Source organism: Mandrillus leucophaeus, unplaced genomic scaffold (genome assembly GCF_000951045.1).
Source record: "Mandrillus leucophaeus isolate KB7577 unplaced genomic scaffold, Mleu.le_1.0 Scaffold509, whole genome shotgun sequence".
Classification (NCBI taxonomy): domain Eukaryota; kingdom Metazoa; phylum Chordata; class Mammalia; order Primates; family Cercopithecidae; genus Mandrillus; species Mandrillus leucophaeus.
In genome coordinates this window covers 1,640,347-1,660,650 of record NW_012105464.1, presented here as the reverse complement: position 1 = coordinate 1,660,650, position 20,304 = coordinate 1,640,347, and the positions used below count along the sequence as shown (strand labels likewise).

At 35.3% G+C, this 20,304-nt stretch overlaps 1 protein-coding gene across 1 annotated transcript in view; it reads right to left on the bottom strand.

Annotated features, from left to right (window-relative positions):
- Positions 1 to 20,304, bottom strand: part of CFAP47 (cilia and flagella associated protein 47) — a 428,524-nt gene that overhangs the window by 361,878 nt on the left and 46,342 nt on the right. The window contains exons 10-16 of the mRNA XM_011996297.1: positions 19,370 to 19,583; positions 16,623 to 16,778; positions 15,766 to 15,952; positions 15,573 to 15,669; positions 12,159 to 12,375; positions 11,616 to 11,857; positions 1,787 to 1,917 (exon numbers count right to left, since the gene is read on the bottom strand). Of these exons, the coding sequence (XP_011851687.1) occupies positions 1,787 to 1,917; positions 11,616 to 11,857; positions 12,159 to 12,375; positions 15,573 to 15,669; positions 15,766 to 15,952; positions 16,623 to 16,778; positions 19,370 to 19,583 (1,244 nt within the window). The remainder of the gene's footprint in view (positions 1 to 1,786; positions 1,918 to 11,615; positions 11,858 to 12,158; positions 12,376 to 15,572; positions 15,670 to 15,765; positions 15,953 to 16,622; positions 16,779 to 19,369; positions 19,584 to 20,304) is intronic.

The window sequence follows — 20,304 nt, the reverse complement described above, 5'->3', positions numbered from 1 at the left end:
CTATATGGGGCCTAGTACAGTGTAGGGGCTCAATAAATAAATGTTAAATGAATGAATGGATGGTACTATCACATTTTACAGTGGAAGAAACCAAAATTTAGGGTGATTAAGTACTTTGTCTAAGTCATACAATGATTACATAACATTCGCCAACTCCACGAAACATGTATAAATATATTTCAACAAACATATGTAGTTTTTAATGTGTCAATCTTGTGTGGTCTCTTTACAGTTGAAAAAACTCCTAACTATGAACAAGGAAGTAAGGTCAATTCTCCGCATGGGGAATGAAGAGAAGGTAAAGAAGCTATAAAAAATACATTTTTCACTTTAAGGTATGACACAATTTTTTTCAGCTTCAGAGTGACTTTTAAAATAAAAAGTGTTACCAGATTTTGTGGAGTGCTTAAGAGAAAGGAAAATGAATGGAATATTTAAAATACACTCCCAAGCTAGGGAAGGCAAGAGGAGTAAGATAATTCTATTAAGAAAGTAGATCCAGGACTAAGAATTGTGTAGATTAATCACTGAAAGCGATCTTAGACAGCATCTACACAACTATGTACAAGGTGTTAGCATGTGCTGTGCAAAAGGAAAGAGTTGAAGGCTCACCTAAGTATGGAAAAGAAGGTGCCAAATGAAATTATTCAGGCATGCTTCTACTAGAAGTCTACTCATAGGGCTTAATATACTGATAATGAGCACTTTGCTTATCAAAAAATGGAGATCCACAGAATCACATAAGGAAAGGACTCCCCCTCCTCATCTCACACAAAGCACCTCACAGAACTAGTGCAACATAGACTGATTTTTGGAAATGTTGGTATCATCCACCTCTTTGATTTTTCAGGAAAGTAAACAATAGCCAAAGGGAAACTAGACTCCAAGTTTTCCAGTTTCTCATTATGTGTTCTTGACCCTATTGTCTTCACTTATGAAATATTATTTGTTATTGTCATAGGTCTTAATATATTCTATAATTACATCTATTTGAAGAATATTATCCAGGTAATGGGAACAATGAATTTTCAAACAAAACTAACAGAAGAGTAAATAAACCAATCAGGCCTTCATAAATGAATGACAAACAAATGAATATTTTATTTAATCACTTCATGTTTCTCCACATACACATATACATGTGCATGTTATACTTCAATAGACAGTTTTTGAAAGAATAAAACTAATTTACACATAATGAAAAGCAGTAGGACCCAGCTTATTTTAGGCTTAGATGAAAAACCATACTGAGTTCTGTCACTTGCCATCACTAAAATTAGTAAAAGTAGATGAATTTCTCATCTCTTGAGGCTAAAAACTCCTTCACAGCTGAAATATGTAAGAGTATCATCATGTCCTAGAAATATAGATGGGATTTAGTAAAAGAGCATTTGGCTTATTTAATATTTCTAAGAACATTGAGTGGGAAATTTGGTACACATGTAAAATCATGCTTGGTGATTGAGTCATGAAGTTAAGGCCTTCTGGACTGTACCAGAAAAAGATTAAAATTGCATATTACAGCTTTCCCTTTACTCACATTTTTAATCCGTCAAGTACATTCTCTGAAAATATTTTCTGTGACTCTTAATAAAATAATTTCATTTCAGTGGCTCCCATGATGATATTACATATTTATAGAGGCTCTAACAAAAAACTAGTACTGTTGGCATGAAAGTCTTGCGTTTCAGAGTTAATTCTAGATATAGGTAACTATACACACCAGGATATACCCAACCGATTCAGAGCCCTCAAAACAAAAACCATGTTCAAGGAAAATAATTACTTGTGCAACACATTTTAGCTTCAGTGCGTTTCCTTGAAAGACATGAAGAATAAATTCTCCTTTTTCTGGAGAATTGAAGCCCAGCTGCCACGTTACTTCACATTCCAGTGAGGAGTAGGCTTCAACATTGCCTAGAGAAAATACAGAGAGAAAATAAGACATTTTCCACATTTTAATTGTATTTATTTTTGTTAATATCCAAAATAAGAGTTAAGGTAAAAATGTGATTGCATTAAATAAACTATTAAAGTTAAACTCCAAAAACAGAAAAATGCTAAGTGAGATAGTAAAATAGAAAATACATGCCTTATTTTTCAATTTTAATAGGCAAATAAAATATATGAAAAAATATGCCAATATTTGGAAAACAATAGAAAATTTAACAATGAAACAAACACTCTATGATTAGAGATAAATTTACATATAGACAGTAGAAAATCGTTTGTGATTCCTAACCAAATTGCCCACACCACATGTTTCCTGACATTCTGGAATACTTGTCAGCATCATTCATTCAGCTTTCAGAAGGAAGAATTATCATTACCAGATAATTTTTTTGAAATACATACATCCCTAGAGATGTAGCTTCTGATTTAGCTACTGGTAATTAACAAATTGCTATAATTCAGATACATTGAGAACTCATGTGGTATCAGGTACATTTTTATGAGCTGTTTTATCTGTTTAAATTCATCATTTCCTTTGGAGTAAGGAAAATAATACTTAATGGAAACAATATCTTAGATGTTCTTCCTTCAGAAAGGGAGAAGCCCCTGAGATTCAAAGGCACAGGATACTGAATGAAAACTTTGCCTTGGGTCAGGTTGACTGTCATGGAATGGAAGTTTTCTAAATCTTAAAAACTATATCGTGCCTACCTCCCTCTTAGTTTTGCAGTGGCCATATAGGGAGATAACAACATATGTACAGGGAGTAACATAGTGTATGATGCCGGAAAGCACCCAATATCAGATATTTTTAATACTCTTGAATGCCAACACTGTGTTAGGCACATTAATTTATAAAAAGAAGAGAACTGGTTATAGAAGTGCCATCAGTTTAATAAGGGTCCATAAAGATTACATTTGAATGTAAATAACAAAAAGTTCTGCTTCAGTGGGTTAAGTAGGTAAGAACTGATCTTATGCAATTAAAATCCCAAGGATAGGTATTCCAGATCTGTCTTAACAGGTTGACAATGCCTTCAAAGACCAATGAACTCCTGCTAGATTCCTATATTAACATTCTTTACCATGTGGCCTTCCTCATGTATCATATATCATGGTGGTTAAAAGAGTGCAAATTTGAATTCCCAGGCAAGATGGCCGAATAGGAACAGCTCTGGTCTGTAGCTTCCAGCGAGATCAACGGAGAAGGTGGGTGATTTCTGCATTCCCAACTGAGGTACCCGATTCATCTCATTGGGACTGGTTAGACAGTGGATGCAGCCCACGGAGGGCAAGCCAAAGCAGGGTGGGGTGTCACCTCACCCGGGAAGCACAAGGGGTCGGAAAACTCCCTCCCCTAGCCAAGGGAAGCCATGACAGACCTTGCCGTGAGGGATGGTGCAGTCCGGCCCAGATACTATGCTTTCCCCACGGTATTCACAACCCACAGACCAGGAGATTCCTTCAGGCGCCTACGCCACCAGAGCCCTAGGTTTCAAACACAAAACTGGGTGGCCATTTGGGCAGACACCAAGCTAGCTGCAGGAGTTTTTTTTTTTTTTCATACTCCAGTGGCACCTGGAATGCCAGCGAGACAGAACAGTTTACTCTCCTGGAAAGGGGGCTGATGCCAGGGAGACAAGTGGTCTCACTCAGAGGATCCCACTCCCACAGAGCCCAGCAAGCTAAGATCCATTGGCTTGAAATTCTCACTGCCAGCACAGCAGTTTGAAGTCAACCTGGAACACTTGAGCTTGGTGGGGGGAGGGGCGTCTGCCATTACTGAGGCTTGAGGAGGCTGTTTCCCCTCACAGTGTAAAATAAGCTGCCAGGAAGTTCGGACTGGGCGGAGCTCACAGCAGCACCACAAAGCTGCTGTAGCCAGACTGCCTCTTTAGATTCCTCCTCTCTGGGTAGAGCATCTCTGAAGAAAATGCAGCAGCCCCAGTCAGGGGCTTATAGATAAAATTCCCAACAACAACAACAATGTCTAAGCTGAGAGCCAAATCAGGAATGTGATCCCATTCACAACAGCCTCAAAAGGAATAAAACACCTGGGAATACAGTTAACCAGGGAGGTGAAAGATCTCCACAATGGGAATTACAAAACGTTAGTGAAGGAAATCAAGGATGACAAAAACAAATAGAAAAATATTCCCTGCTCATGAATTGAAAGAATCAATACTGTTCAAATGACCAAAGCAATGTCCAGATTCAATGCTATTCCTATCACACTACCACTGACATTCTTCACAGAATTAGAAGAATATTATTTTAAAATTCATATGGAACGATAAAAAGAGCCCAAATAGCCCAGACAATCCTAACCAAAAGGAACAAACGTGGGGGCATCACATTATCCAACTTCCAGTTATCCATATACTACAAGAATACAGTAATGAAAACAGCTTGGTACTGGTAGAAAAACAGACACGTAGACCAATGGAACAGATTAGAGAGTCCAGAAGTAAAGCCACATATCTACAACTTTCTGATCTTTGACAAAATTGACAAAAACAAGCAACAGGGAAAGGACTCCCTATTCAACAAATAGTGCTAGGATAACTGGCTAGCCATATGCAAAAACAATGAAGTTAGACCCTTTCCTTACACAACATACAAAAATCAACTCAAGATGCCTTACAGATTAAAATGTAAAGCCTAAAACTAAAAATCCTGGAAAATAATCTAATAAATAGCATTCTGGAGATAAGCCCTGGCAAAGATTTCATGATGAAGATGCCAAAAGCAATTGCAGGAAAATCAAAAATTGACAAATGAGACCTAATTAAACTAAAGAGCTTATGTACAGCAAAATTATTAACAGAGTAAAAATACAACCTACAGAATGGGAAAAAATATTTTCAAACTACGTATCTGACAAGTCTAATATTTAAAAATGGGCAAAGGATATGAACAGACATTTCTCAAAGTAAGACATTCATGCAGCCAACAAGCATATGAAAAAAAATTCTCAACATCACTGATCACTAGAGAAATGTAAATCAAAACCACAATGAGATACCATCTTACACCAGTCAGAATGGCTATTACTAAAAAGTCAAATAATAACCAATGCTGTTGAGGTTACAAAGAAAACAGAACACTTATACACTGCTGGTGGGAGTTTAAATTAGGTCAGCCACTGTGGAAACCAGTTTGGTATTTCTCCAAGAATTTAAAACAGAACTACCATTTGACCCAGCAATCCCATTATTGGGTATATAGCCAAAGGAATATAAATTATTCTACCATAATGACACATGCATGTGTCTGTCACTATTAACCATAGCAAACACACAAAATCAACCTAAATACCCATCCACACTAGACTTCATAATGAAAATGTGGTACATATATACCATGGAATACTACACAGCCACAAAAAAGAATGTGATCACGGCCTTTGCAGCAACCTTGATTGTAGCTGGAAGCCATTATCCTAAGCAAACTGATGCAGAAGCAGAAAATCAATACCACATGTTCTCATTTATAACTAGGAGCTAAACATAGAGTACACATGGACACAAAGAAGGGGAAAACAGACTTTGTATACTACTTGAGGATGGAGGTTGGGAGGAGGGTGAGGATTGAAAACTACCTATTGGGTACTATGCTTATTACCTGAGGGTCAATTGGTACATAAAATCCATGTGACAGGCGATTTCCCAATGTAACAAACCTGCATACGTACCCCTGAACCTAAAATAAAAGTTTTTTAAAATGTATATTTTGTCTAATTGTTATACCATCACTCCAGCTTTCTTATGTTTCCTGTTTGCAAGTTTTTTATCCTCTTACTTTTATCCTGTTTCTTTGGATTTAAGCTACTGTTGTAGATTGTTTGTGGTAGATATTTCAGTTTTTGTTGTTGTTTTAATATCTAGTAGACAGTCCTTGCCTTTTTATTTGATACTTGTTTAATGCTTTCATATTTAGCACTAGAATGGATATATTTGAATTTATATCTGCTCTTTTATATTTTGTTTTATGTTTGGCTCATGTATTTTTATTCTTTATTCCACCTTTACTATGTTCTTTGGTACTAAGTGAATATTTTTCACTGACATTTTAATTTGTGTAATTATTTTCCTGTTTATGCTATTTGTAGAAATGTTACTCTTACATAACCTTACTTCCCTTTTTCTCCTTTATGTGGTACTGTTATATTTATTGTATATTTATGTTACAATCTCAACAATATATTTTGATAGCTATTTCTTTATGCAATTTTGTTTTACATAAGCTGGAAAGACAAAGAGAGCAATTATGTATGTACATATATAATCACATATATATACACACATATATATATGTTTGTGATATTAACCTTCTTATTGTCCAAATAAATAAATATTATACATGTGAAAAATACTTGGGGAAACAGTTTCAAGTACATAGGAGGAGGGTAAAGCTAAGGAAACTTTGTGTCCATAGCAAAAGAGGTTTGGGGAAGAGTTTTTTCAGATGAGAACATTGTTGCCCTAAGCAAAATGAGGGTACTGTTGGGAAGAGGAACCAACATCAGATATGAATTTAGCAACGCCTGCCAAAATAAGAGAGAGATATAAACAAATAATTGTTGATGACATAACAAATGCATAATAGGAGTAGAAACAAAGGGTTAAAAAAAACCTAAATTAGTCAAAAAGCTAGAGGAAACTTCATTATATGGAGGTGGCATGTGAATTGTGACATGAAGGATGATCAGGAATTCTGCAGAAAGACAAATCCTGGGGCATCTGTAAAAGTCAGGTTACAGAACAGCTTTTTCCTGTTCTTTGGGGTTTGGGGAAGATTGTGATGGGAAGTAATTTCTGCAAAGAAGATTCAGTCCTATAAATAAAGCCATCTTAGTGCGCTGAGAAGAGTTGAAAGCAGTGAAAGAATTATACATCCATGTTGACAGGTCAGCTTGAGAAGAATTTTCTCCCTCCAATGAGCACAGTTATATATTTTTTTCTTCAGGAATATTAAGAATACCAGGGGTATGCGAAAGAAACTGGATGGCTGTGAAGCAAAACAAAGCATTTCTCCCCAATATATTAAGACTGTTAAATTAAAAACACAGGAGAACACTGGGCCTCAGCCTCTGTTTGCCTGATGTTGGGACGTAAATCCTTCCTTACCGGAGATGCCACTTGCTTACTGCCCCAGAGAAGACATCAGCAGGCACCAGAGAAATCTGGGAGCAGATTTTAGGTGTACGTTTAAGATATTCTAGACAAACCTTCAGTTTCTTTGAACAGGTATCAAACAGTGGTTGTTGTATTATCAGCATTCCAGCTATAGGTTCTGACCAACCATCTGATACTATGCTAAGAGTGTTTAAAAAGCTCAACACCCTATACTTTTCCTTGTATTAATATTTCTCTATTCTAACTAGGGAGGAATGGGCTGGGCTTGCCTTACGGCTGCCATGGTAAAATCCACCTTCTTACATTTTTCTGCCTTTTAAAAGACTGGAACTGCATTCTCCTTTGTCTTGCTATGCTAAGATGTATTGCTCTTTGTTAAAATACTATTTAAATAAGACCTCAAAGCCACTGCCTTGAGAGATACTTTCGAACTGAGGCCTCTCCTATGTGATCAGCACAGCATGCATCAATAAATTTCTGCTGGTTTTCCTTTTGTTGTTCTGACTTTTGTTTTCAAGAGAGTATCTCAGTTAAAAATGTATGAGGATTGAGAAAATAAATTAGATTTTCTCCCCTTCAGCTGGATTGAGCAAGGCTGGGACTGGTAGAGCTGGTACTGCATATAACCAAGGAGTGAGAGAAGTGAGAAAGAGAGAGTGAATTGATCAAAAACAAGTTCATGGATTGTGTGATTCAAGGTTTTAGTAAGGATAAAGATAACAAAGACAACAACAAAACAAGACAAGCAGAAGCATGAACAATACCCACAGAAAAAGTCAAATTAGAAGTGAATTCTGTCTCAGAAAATATCAGTCCACTCTTGGCCAGGCATGGTGGTTCATGCCTATAATCCCAGCACTTTGAGAGGACGAGACAGGCAGATCACCTGAGGTCGGGAGTTCGAGACCAGCCTGACCAACATGGAGAAACCCTGTCTCTACTAAAAAATACAAAATTAGCTGGGCGAGGTGACGCATGCCTGTAATCCCAGCTACTTGGAAGGCTGAGGCAGGAGAATCGCTTGAACACGGGAGGTGGAGGTTGTGCTGAGCTGAGATCGCGCCACTGCACTCCAGCCTGGGTAACAAGAGTGAAACTTTGTCTCAAAAAAAAAAAAAAAGAAAAAAGAAAATATCAATCCACTATTATATTCCTCCCTTACAATATCCACTATCAAACACAAACACAAAACCTATCATGCTTCAGGGAAAAAGGAAAAAGACATTATAAATTTTAATTTGGAATTATTCATTTTAGTTTATAAAAATATAGAGAGAGGCATATGATTAAATGTATTGTCCATGATGCAAAACTGATATAGCACAAGAAAAACAGCTTGGTAAAAAGTCACTTTCTATTTATAAAATGGTAAAAACAATATGAAATTGAGTAATCATTCTATAAATATTCTGAGAAAAGGAACATAAGCAAAACTGTATATGCTACAAATTACACTTTTTTCAATGCTATATGAGATAGATTTGAGGATTACATCATTGTATTCTTAAAAAGAACTTAAGTACTAATGGCATTAGTTACACAAAAATTTTATTTGAAAGTAAATATATTTGTGTGTTTGTACCTTGGTAATTGTTTGGTTAAAAATTATAGGAGGTGTCGTGAGCAACCAAAGAAAATAAAAGTAAATGGAAAAACCTCTCCTGTAAAAATAAGAGTTCTAAAGATCATAAGAAGCATAACTGGTGCTCCAGTTTATGTCATAATTCCACTTCTCTTTTACAAAAATTAAATATCATCATTACATTTCCATGGCAGCCATAAGGCAAGTTCAGCCCATTCCTCCCTAGTTAGAATAGAGAAATATTAATACAAGGAGAAGTATAGGGTAGTGTGCTTTTTAAACACACTAGCACAATATCAGATGGTTGGTCAGCACCTGTAGCTGGAATGCTGATAATACAACAACTACTGTTTGATACCTGTTCAAACAAACTGAAGAAGGTTTATGTAGAATATCTTAAATGTACAGAAATATGTTCTTCTCTAATTACTCTCTCAGTATTTCAATAGATTGAGGCAGGATCCAGTATTTTCAGTATTATAGTTTATAAAGAGCTCAGTCAAGTGAATCTATGAAATACTGATGAAAGTATACCTCAGATACTTAATAAATTATGATCTAGAATGGTTTTAAATCAATCCACATTAATAAGAATATCAAATAGCTGTGTCAGTGATCTCCAGACCTAATGAAGGGACTGTCCTACTCTTCCACTTGTTAAATTTGTCAAAATCTCTATCTACACATTCACACTAAAATTAAGTGAATTTAAAACTTAAGATTGGCCGGGCGCGGTGGCTCAAGCCTGTAATCCCAGCACTTTGGGAGGCCGAGATGGGCGGATCACGAGGTCAGGAGATCGAGACCATGCTGGCTAACACGGTGAAACCTCGTCTCTACTAAAAAATACAAAAAAAAAAAAATTAGCCGGGCGAGGTGGCGGGCGCCTGTAGTCCCAGCTACTCAGGAGGCTGAGGCAGGAGAATGGTGTGAACCCGGGAGGCGGAGCTTGCAGTGAGCTGAGATCCGGCCACTGCACTCCAGCCTGGGCGACAGAGCGAGACTCCGTCTCAAAAAATAAATAAATAAATAAATAAATAAATAAAACTTAAGATTGTTTTTATAACACTCCCTGTTACAAGCACTTTCAGAGTTATGTAAAATACTGATTTGGAAATGACTGATACTCACAAGAAAATATGTTTAAGACAAGATTTCTACACACCAGGACTTGTCTGAAATATGAAGTACAGTCTATTTCTATTTAGACCCTAAATAATTACTATTGCTAAATTAGACTTAAAGAGGGAGTGAGGGGAAGGGGAAGGGAAATAGAAAGGGAAGAAAGGAGAGAGGAAAGATGGAAGGAAGCAGGGAGTAAAGGTTTACTAATGAGGATGAATGGAAAGGTACAGAATAGGTTATTACTCTGAGGACCATTTCAGGAAAAAAATTCCAAACAGATTTAGAAAATTTTCATAATACAATGGCTATCCATTTATTCGGCCCCTACTCTTTGCCAGGCATTAGAGAAGTTTCCCAAACATTTAATCTTTGAGATGTATTCATCTCTCCGTTTTACAGATGAGGAAACTTGTATTCATAGAGTACTTTGCTTAAGTTAAAATAGCTAGTGAGCAGCTAAGATTATCCAAAGTCTGTTTTACTTTCCATTCATGCAAAATTGGACTTTGGCTGTTATAAAGCACCAAATGAGTCACTATAGATACAAAGATCCAGCCTTTTCATCTAGCTGCAAAGGCATGACATGTACATAAAACAAAGATACCGTATTGATCATTCAACTTCTAAATTGCAATCTTATTTCCTAAATGATAGCTTGTGCCATCATGAGGTCCTCACAGCACATCACAAGGATGTTTGCCAAATCTGACAGGCTACTAAATAAGTCACAGTTTAGCAGTTACGAGTGTTCATGTTATAGCACGTGTACCATGTGGAATTATAGACTCCAGGGAATGGCGGAAGCAAGGTGAAGAGGATGGTTCATAAACACAGGGCACATCAAAAATGGTATATCTGAGATTGTCTTCTATTAATTAAAAATCATCTTATTTAGTTTTAAGTTCTTAATTTTATTAATTGGATTTTATGAGTTGTATTAAGTATTGACTGTAAGTAGTTTCTAGATCTTTCTAAAAGAATTCATACTCTAGAAAAATATGTCATTCTGAATCATAGATTATCATCATGATCTAACTAAAACTAAACAAAATTTATTTTGTCCATAGGCATCTGTGATGATCAATTTTATTTGTCAACTGTTCCAGGCTGTAGGGCTCAGTTATTTGGTTAAACTCCAGTCCAGATGTTGTTGTGAAAGTGTGTGTGGTTTTTTTTATGTAATTAACACTTAAATCAGTAGGCTTTTTGAAACAGTTAATTGACAAAGACTATATACATTCAAGGTATACAAGATAATGATTTGATATGCATATATAATATAATAATTATCACAATCAGTTAATTAACACACAGATTACCTTTCATAATGTGGGTGGGTCTCATCCAGTTATTTGAAAGCCTTAACAGAAAAGACTGATGTCCCAGGAGGAATAATAAATTCTGCCTCCAGAATGCCTTTGGACTCAAGACTCCACCATCAACTCTTCCCTGTATCTCCAGTCTACCACCCTGCCCTGCAAATTTCAAACTTGCCAGCCCACACAACCACACAACCTGTGAGCCAGAACCAGTTCCTTAAAATGTCTCTTTCTCTCTCTCTCTCTCTCTCTTTCTCTCTCTCTCTCTCTCTCTCTCTCTCTCTCCCCCTGTTGGTCTGTTTCTCTGGAGAACCCTAATAAGGGTTCCATATTTCCAAATCATATTATGTCTGTAAAAATAAATACCCCTGATGACAGTATCTGATTTACTTCTGTACTCTTGGTACCAGTACACAGTACACACTCGATAAATACTACCAGAATACATGAATACATGAAAAAATAAATGTCTGAATCAAACGAACAATAAACCATTACCTTTAGCTGGACAAATAGAAAATGCTATCCCTCTTCCTGTGTTTACGGGTTGCCATTGAAACTGAGCACGACAATTCTGATGATTATACAACCTAACTGTCCCCCGAAAACATGTTTTCATAAAGAAGCCTCGTGGTCTTAATACTAGCTCATTAGAAGATAGCTCAAGTGTTACTAGCCGGACAACTGCCATCACTAGGATGTGTCCACTGGGTACGTTGTTCACTGTAAAGGTGAAAGACCTGTAATACAGCAAAAGCATCCAAATTTAACTGATAATAGCTATCTGTGATTATAGAATTCAGCTACATGTAAAATGCACATAGCATTGATTAACATCCACAATTCTTAGCATGTAATACTTTATGAAAGATAATTAGATTGTTACTAAACTATCAATCTATATATCTAAAAATTGATGCACATATAGCTTCTATGTTTGGAGAACAAATATATACAATACAATTATTCAGGCAAATAAATACATATTCTACAAAAGTACACTTTGATTCTAACAAACAGAAATTCAAAAATAACTCCTACTTCCAAAATTTTCCAACGGTGGGAGATTCAAATACCACTGAAATATAAGTACTAGATGTAGGTGGAATCACATGTGAAAATTGGTTGGTCTTCTGAAGTTCTTCTAAATTAGCATCTAACTGGAGCAAAACATGCATAGGTAGCATATTAATAACATGAAGTAGACGAGTATTTGGAGAGTTCACACAAATATTACCGAAGTTAAGAACAGAAGGCCCTGAAAAAAATGAAAAGTATTTTAAGTTTAAAGATGGCAAATGAGTTCCCTTACTTTTTAAGCTTTCAAAATATATTTTGATCAATCAATTTGTATAAAAATGAAATTTTAAAAAATACAATAATATCAGAAATTATTAAATAAGCATTTTTTTTCTAGATGACCATAATTAAATGTTTGGACATTATTGGCTATAATTCAATATAAATATATTCTAATTATATGGAAAATTATATGACTAAATAAGAACCATTCACTATAACTTATCTTAGCACCTTAATTTGCAACACGTCAACACCTCCTCTATTCCCACTAGTGCAAGTATTTTGTTTACTTATCTATAATTTACGGAAACTGGTAAATTTCCCATGACCCATTGCTTAAGTTTTCCCCTTAAAATGCCCAGGATTTTATATCAAAGCAATTTTAATAATTTTAAGCTTTGCCCTGCCTTTAACAGCTTACTTTAGTTAAAACTGGCATATAGTAAACTGAACATACTTAAAGTATAGAATTTCATTAGTGTTCGTATACGTATACACCTGTGAAACAATCACCACGATAAAGAGTGAACATTCACCACTCCAAACATTTTGTGGCCCTTTACATTCCTTCTCTCCCACCATTCTCCATGTTTTATATGCTGAATTCCCCCTAGAGAGAGAATCAGCCCATGCACACCAATCAATCATCCTTTGTCCACATCTTCCTCATGGTCACCTTAACTGTGGTTAGAATGAAATGAGAACTCCCACTTCAGACCATTATAGCCACTACTTCTTTAATCATAATTGTCCTTCAATCAGTTGGTGAAAACAGACCTAGAAGGGTATACTGTATAGCACTTCTGCAAGGTTAAAAAGGAGTTTTCACTTGTTCTCCTAACTCACAGTCAGCCCAGATGCCTCATGTCTTTACCTCACACAGGTATCTGTCTCTGCTCAAATATACTTCTCAGAGATGTTAACCACCTGGTAAAAGAGACTCTCCATGAAAACATTCTATTATTCTCGATCTACTTAACCTGCTTTATGTTTCTTCACACCTTGTATACCAATGATGTATTATATAAGGATAGGTTTATTATCTTCCTCCCACCCCACCCAAATGTAATCTCTATGAGAGCAGGGGCTCAGTCTGTTTTCTTCATTGCTGTGTCTCCAGAACCCAGAACTGTGTCTAGTATATGGTGGTCATTCAATTAACACTTATAAAATGACTGAATGGATAAAGGAATTACAATTAGACTTTAAGCATTTTCTTATGCAGCATACTCATCTTACGGATGAAGTGTTTTCACTAAAACTTTCTAAACACTTATTATGTGTAAGGCACTCGGTTCACACAATTATACTATTGGGTAGGCAATATTATCACTTCCCATTTCACAAATGAAGAAACCAAGACCCGTAGAGGTAAACCCTAATGTCACTGCACTAGTAGGTTGCAGAACCAAACCCAGTTTGGTCTCATTACAGAGCCTTCCTACTCTATAGCACACACGGTGTTCCTGAAGCATACAAACACAATTCCAGAGGGAACTAAGCTAAGAATCCAAGTTGCAGGCATATCTACATTATGCTACAGATAAACACATACACAGAAAATTTTCTATAATAAGAAAGCAAATATTTGAATAAAAAATTGGGCAAATAGGCCGGGCGCGGTGGCTCATGCCTGTAATCCCAGCACTTTGGGAGACCAAAGCAGGCAGATCACAAGGTCAGGAGATCGAGACCATCCTGGCTAACACAGTGAAACCCCGTCTCTACTAAAAATACAAAAAATTAGCCAGGTGTGGTGGCGGGCGCCTGTAGTCCCAGGTACTTGGGAGGTTGAGGCAGGAGAATGGCGTGAACCCGGGAGGCAGAGCTTGCAGTGAGCTGAGATCACACCACTGCACTCCAGCCTGGGCGACAGAGCAAGACTCCGTTTCAATAAATAAATAAATAAATAAATGGGCAAAGAATTTAAAAGACATTTCTCCAAAGACTATATACGACATACATAGACATTTGTCTAAGTAAGTACATGAAAATACATTCAACATCTTATTCATTTAGGGAAATGAATATCAAATCTACAATGAGATAACATTTCATACTCACTAGTAGGTCTATAATCAAAAAGACAGAAAATAATAGTGCTAGTGAGAATGTTGAAGAAATTGTGACCCTTATACATTGCTGATAGGATTACAACTTTGTGCAATCACTTTGGAAAACATTTTAGAGGGTTTTTTTTTTTTTTTAAGTTAGATATAAATTTATTGTACAACCCAGAAATTCCACTCCTAGAAATCAGATAATTTTATGTGAATGTTCATAGCAGCATTATTGATCACAGCCTCAAATTGAAAACAACTCAATGTCCATCAACTGGGGAACTGATAAACAAAATGTGGTATACTCATAAAACAGGGTGCTGTTTCAATAGAAAAAGGACAAAAATATTCATACTACCACATGGGTGAACCTCAAAAACATTATGCTAACTGTAACAAGCAATATGTGAAAGACTAAATAGTGCATAATTCCATTTATTTTCAGAATAGGCAACTGTATAGAGATAGAAAGTTGATTAATGGTTGTCTGAGGCAAGGGGTAGAAATAGTAACTGATCGGGGCACGGTGGCTCACACCTGTCAACCCAGCATTTTGGGAGGCCAAGGCTGGTGGGTCACTTTAGGTCAGGAGTTCGAGACCAGCCTGGCCAACATGGTGAAACCACATCACAACTAAAAATACAAAAAATTAGCTGGATGTGGTGGTGCTGCACCTGTAATCCTAGCTACTCGAGAGACTGAGTCAGGAGAATCACTTGAACCTGGGAGGTGGAGGTTGTAGTGAACTGAGATCATGCCACTGTATTATAGCCTGAGCAACAGAGTGAGACTCTGCCTCAAAAAAAAAAAAAAAAAGAAAGAAAGAAAGAAAGAGAGAGTAACTGCATACGGGCATGACAGTGATGGCAGCATTCTAAAATTAAATTGCGAAGGTGGTTATATAACTTTAAATTTACTAAAGTTCATTCTCATTCTCTCAGTCATACTTAATGAATATGACTACTCTGAGGACTTCTTATATTTCCAAAGGTGATACTTGCATACTTTAAATTTTATGAAATATAAATAATACTTTAAGAAATCTTTTTTTATAAAAAACTAAAGGCTATAGTAGGTTTTTGTGTATTCTCACCAACAATTACTTGATGAATTTGCTTTGGTGTCAAAATGAAGCTGCAGTCACGTTTTTCCTGCGGTGTGGATGGTTCTGATTTAAGTCTCTTGTGAACCTGTAAAAAATCATATTTTTCCAGAATTATTCATTATTAGCAAAAGCTATTTTAAGAAATCTCATGGAATAACCAAATGTAAAATATTACACATGCCTTTCTTCTCAGGGACTCTTCCTCCTGGGATGCTATACTCCTAGTGGTTAACAGTCTATTAGCTCTGATTGAATTCGCTGCTGAAGACGGCTCCTTTTCTATTTCCGCTACTGAGAGAGAGGGTGACTTTAGACCTGATCCTGGCTCTAAGCCTATGTCTGTATCATCATATGAATACATGTGCTCCCTATAAAATTAATAATAAGAATAATCAGTAATTGAGGTCAAGTCATTCAGAAAATGCATCTGTCAATTCAAGCATTTCCCATAGTGGATACTGCTGCCGCCTCACTCATATCCACTTAACCAGACTGGTGCACTAATCCACATAAAATTGTCCTCTGCTGAGGAGACTCCCTTCTCAAACACCTCATTGAGGAAATTATGCTCATGCCTGCCACACCCAAGGACAGTCAATGACTGATATGGAACACAAAAGACAAGCCCCTTTGGCTCAAGCCAGCAACAACTATGTGGTAACATTTAGTCTCAAGAGACCCTGAGTGTCAACTTTACTTGAAACACATCTTTCCTCAGCTCTCACGCCTTCCCTTTTCTGCTTCCCTCATTCTGTACAGGTTTCTCCTGAGAGCACACACTCCATAAATTATAGGCACTGGAATCCCTGTCTCAAGATCTGCTTCTGGGGAAACCCATCTAAGACAATTCCAAGTCAAAAGGTAACAAAAGAAATAATTGTAGTTAAAGCAGCTCAGTGTTTTGCTTTTATCATGTATCGAAATGTAGTTTACAACATCTAAAAGAAAAAAGAAACCAAAGAGTAAAAAAAAAAAAAAAAATTCTGACTCTGTAGACACCATGATCTGTTGCATATTTTTTGAGGAACTGAACATTACCTCTTTGCTTGTTTCTTCTGCAAGCGCACACTTCTTAAATATTTAAGATACAATGCATAATACTTTTCATGTAATTTATTTCGCTGTTTTTCAAGTGCAGTATATGCATAATCAGGATTCACAGAGTCAAATCTTGGAATTTTTGTGAAAATTGGCCTGCAATATAAGCAAGTCATGTTAATATTTTTGTATATGCATTTGTTCAATCAGTATTTATTGACAGCCTCCTAGCCAATTTCCACATGAGGTGTTGGGTGTGGAATGGCAAATAGGACAGATTCTAGTCCTTCCCCTCATATGCTATTCTATATCAAGACATGATTGCATGTAGAACTAGAGCGAAGCCTATTTTTTCTTAATCTAATCAAAAACCAATCCATTGTAAGGTCACTGGGATGTAATGGTGCCTATTCTAAACCCATCTTTGAAGAAGTAGTCAGATAGGCAATTTGGACAGTGCTAGATTACAGATAAGACTCCAAGAAACTAGATCTGAATCTCACTAGTGTTTCCTAAAAGTTAACTGTTTTTAGATCATTATAATTAAAATTAGAAAAAAAAATGTAGAATAATGAATCTTTTTTCTAAACATGCTACCTCCTTTAAACTTCACAGCTTATGAAATAACCATCAACAATAAACCTATATAGAGGAAACAATTCATAAAAGAACTGTGAATTACTTTATATCTAAGATTCACTCAACTGGGTTTATGCTCTTCCTTTTTACCCACCATATATTTTCAATAAAAAACAAAATGTCCAAGTATTCACACTTTCTGGCTTTGGTCTACCTCAATCTTCAGCAAATGTTCTTAATCATTAGGATATTCACCCTCAATAATTAAAACATAAGTATGAAGATATTAGTCACAAAGTCAAATGAAAATTAATTTTTCTTCTTGTCTTCAACAATTCCTCAATGTTTACAGTAGTATAGCTTTAACTGTGTTAAATTCTTTAAGAGAGTGAAAAAACAAGACAGCACACAAATGCTTTGTTGTTCAAAGACAATTTTTGATATTTAAATTTTCCTTCAAGCTCTGAGACACTTAATCACCTTTAGAACCTAGAAATAATTCCTACATATTTTTGAAGTCCTGAGACCTCTAACAAGTAGAGAGGGATAAGGAAAGAAGTAGTGGTGTAAATGCCTTAAATGAGAAAGAGCTGACTATTAACATATCTAAATCCTTATCAGCTCCTTAGAGAAACATCTACAAATACCTCTGCAGCTTAAGGAGGATAAGTTATTTTAAAATATGCAAAGTACAGGGGACAAAAATTACTATGGAAATAAAGTATTTTTCCTCATTTATTTATTCAAAAATATTTACCAAGTGCCTACTCTATGCCTCACACTGTTCTAAGCACAAGGCATACTGCAGTAAATAAAAACTAGACAAAAATCCCCACCTTATTTTCTTCTCAAAAATTGAAAAGGTAAAATGCATTAAAATGAAATCGAAATTACAATTATCAACACGTAAATATACTATAAAATTTATTTCATTACTTAAAGTTACTAATTGTTAGCCAGAAAACATAAGGACTAAATACTGCCTTAACTATTAATATGAAAAAGTGTTCACTGAGAAAAATAATTATGGTCAGGGGATAAATAGTAAATACTTAGCCTTATTTTTAAAATTCTGCTATTTTTAGATCATCTGATTAATACAGAAAGACAAAAACAAAATGTTAATATTAAATTAACACATTATATCTCTATATAGATACATATATAGATATATGCATATATACCTATATAGATACATAGATATATCTCTGTATAGATGTGTAACTTTAAGAAAGAGTTGAAAAAAGTACATTAAAAATTATTGCTAGAAGCCACCTCTGCAGGGTGGGAGTGAACAGAATGAGTCAGAGAAAAAAACAGAATTTTCTTTTCTATAATACACAATTATTTAAAATGCAGTCTGAGTGGTTTTTATGTTTCTGTGTTTTATGGTGTTTGTCAAGTAATAATTTTTAAAAAGGCTAATTTGGATGGAATTTGTAAAACAATAAGATAAACTACAGAAAAACCTGAACTTTTCCAATTGTAGACAATAAAACAATTATGTCTTAAAAATCAAATGATATTGCAAGAAAATGTCTGCAGAATTAAGTGAGCTTAATAACTAACCAAAGCTAAAAAGACAAGTGCAGAAAGCCCAGAGCCATTATAAAGTTTAGATAATTTACTAGTAGTATACAAGCAGGCAGAAAAAAAAAAAAAAAATGTGCCTTGGAAGGGGTCAAACAAAGATGATAATGATGATGATGATAACCATGATTGTTTTACACAATTTTATTTTATTTTTTAGCTTAAATAAACTCAAGCTTTCAACCATACTTAATAAACATTACTACTCTAAGGACCTGTTACATTTCCAAAGATGATTATTTATATTATTCTTCTATACTTGTCAATGGCATATTTTAAGAACATTTTATATACCATTCACTTCCTGGCAAGTACATATTGAGGTGAAAAGAGGTTCTAACCTAAAACAAACACGGTGGCATTCAACAACCATCTCACTCCGTGTAAAAAAAAAAAAAAAAAAAGGAAAAGATAATTGCAGTTTTATCATTATTACGATTATTATTGATATCATTAGTGTTAAACAGCAGGATCTGATGATGATGCTGATCATCATCATCTGATGATGATGATGACTCTACATGTCATGTTGTCCATTATGCTATTCCAAATTTCAGGGTTTTAATATTTCATGTTACCTGAAATGTTTATCATGGTCTTTAGACCTGATAGTTGCAGCTCGGTCATTGGGAAAGGCTAACAGCACATCCTTCACCGGCTCTTCACATAAGCGATGATTGTGAGTGCGTGTCGTGGCTGATTGAAGCATTGCAACAGGTGCATAATTCTTGCGTTTTGCCAAGTCTTTGACCACAAAATTTCCCGTGGGATTACGGATCAAAGGCAACATACCTTTTATAGAATTGAATATAAGTTTATAAATGGTATTTTTAATTTCAACTTTAAAAACAATAACCATGAATTAATTAATACACTAGATAATTGATTCTAACTTAAATGCTCAACTCCTAAACACATTTGGAAAATACAAATCATTAATAAAAAAAAGACCTACACACAATTTAGCAAAATAATAAAATGAATAATAAAAATGCATATATAAAAATATAAAATATGATAACTTGCAGGATTTAGGTTGACCCATATGAAACTCAATTTTTTGTTGGTCCAAAACAGGTGAATATCAGCAACTTCATATGGTTCAACATATAAAAGATAATGAGGAATTAGATAAAACAGTAGCAACAAGTAAATCCATGGAATAGTCAAAAACAGTTGATATTATAAACTGCCTCAACAACAAAACTAATAAGAATAAAATATAAAAACCATGAAAATATTAAATAAACTGTATACATCAATAAACCAGTGCTATTCAAAGCACAGTCCTCAGAATGGCAGTAATGGCAGTGTCAGCATCTACTGGGAACATTGTAAATGTATGAGTCTTTGAGCCATAACAAGGACAAGCTTAATAATCATTGCCGGGATGCAAGGCATTGATATGTGTTTTAACAGGCCTTTTAGGTGATTTTGATGCATGTTAAAAGATGAGAACCCCTGGGTCAGATCATATTATATATATATTACATATGTTATATTATATATGTAT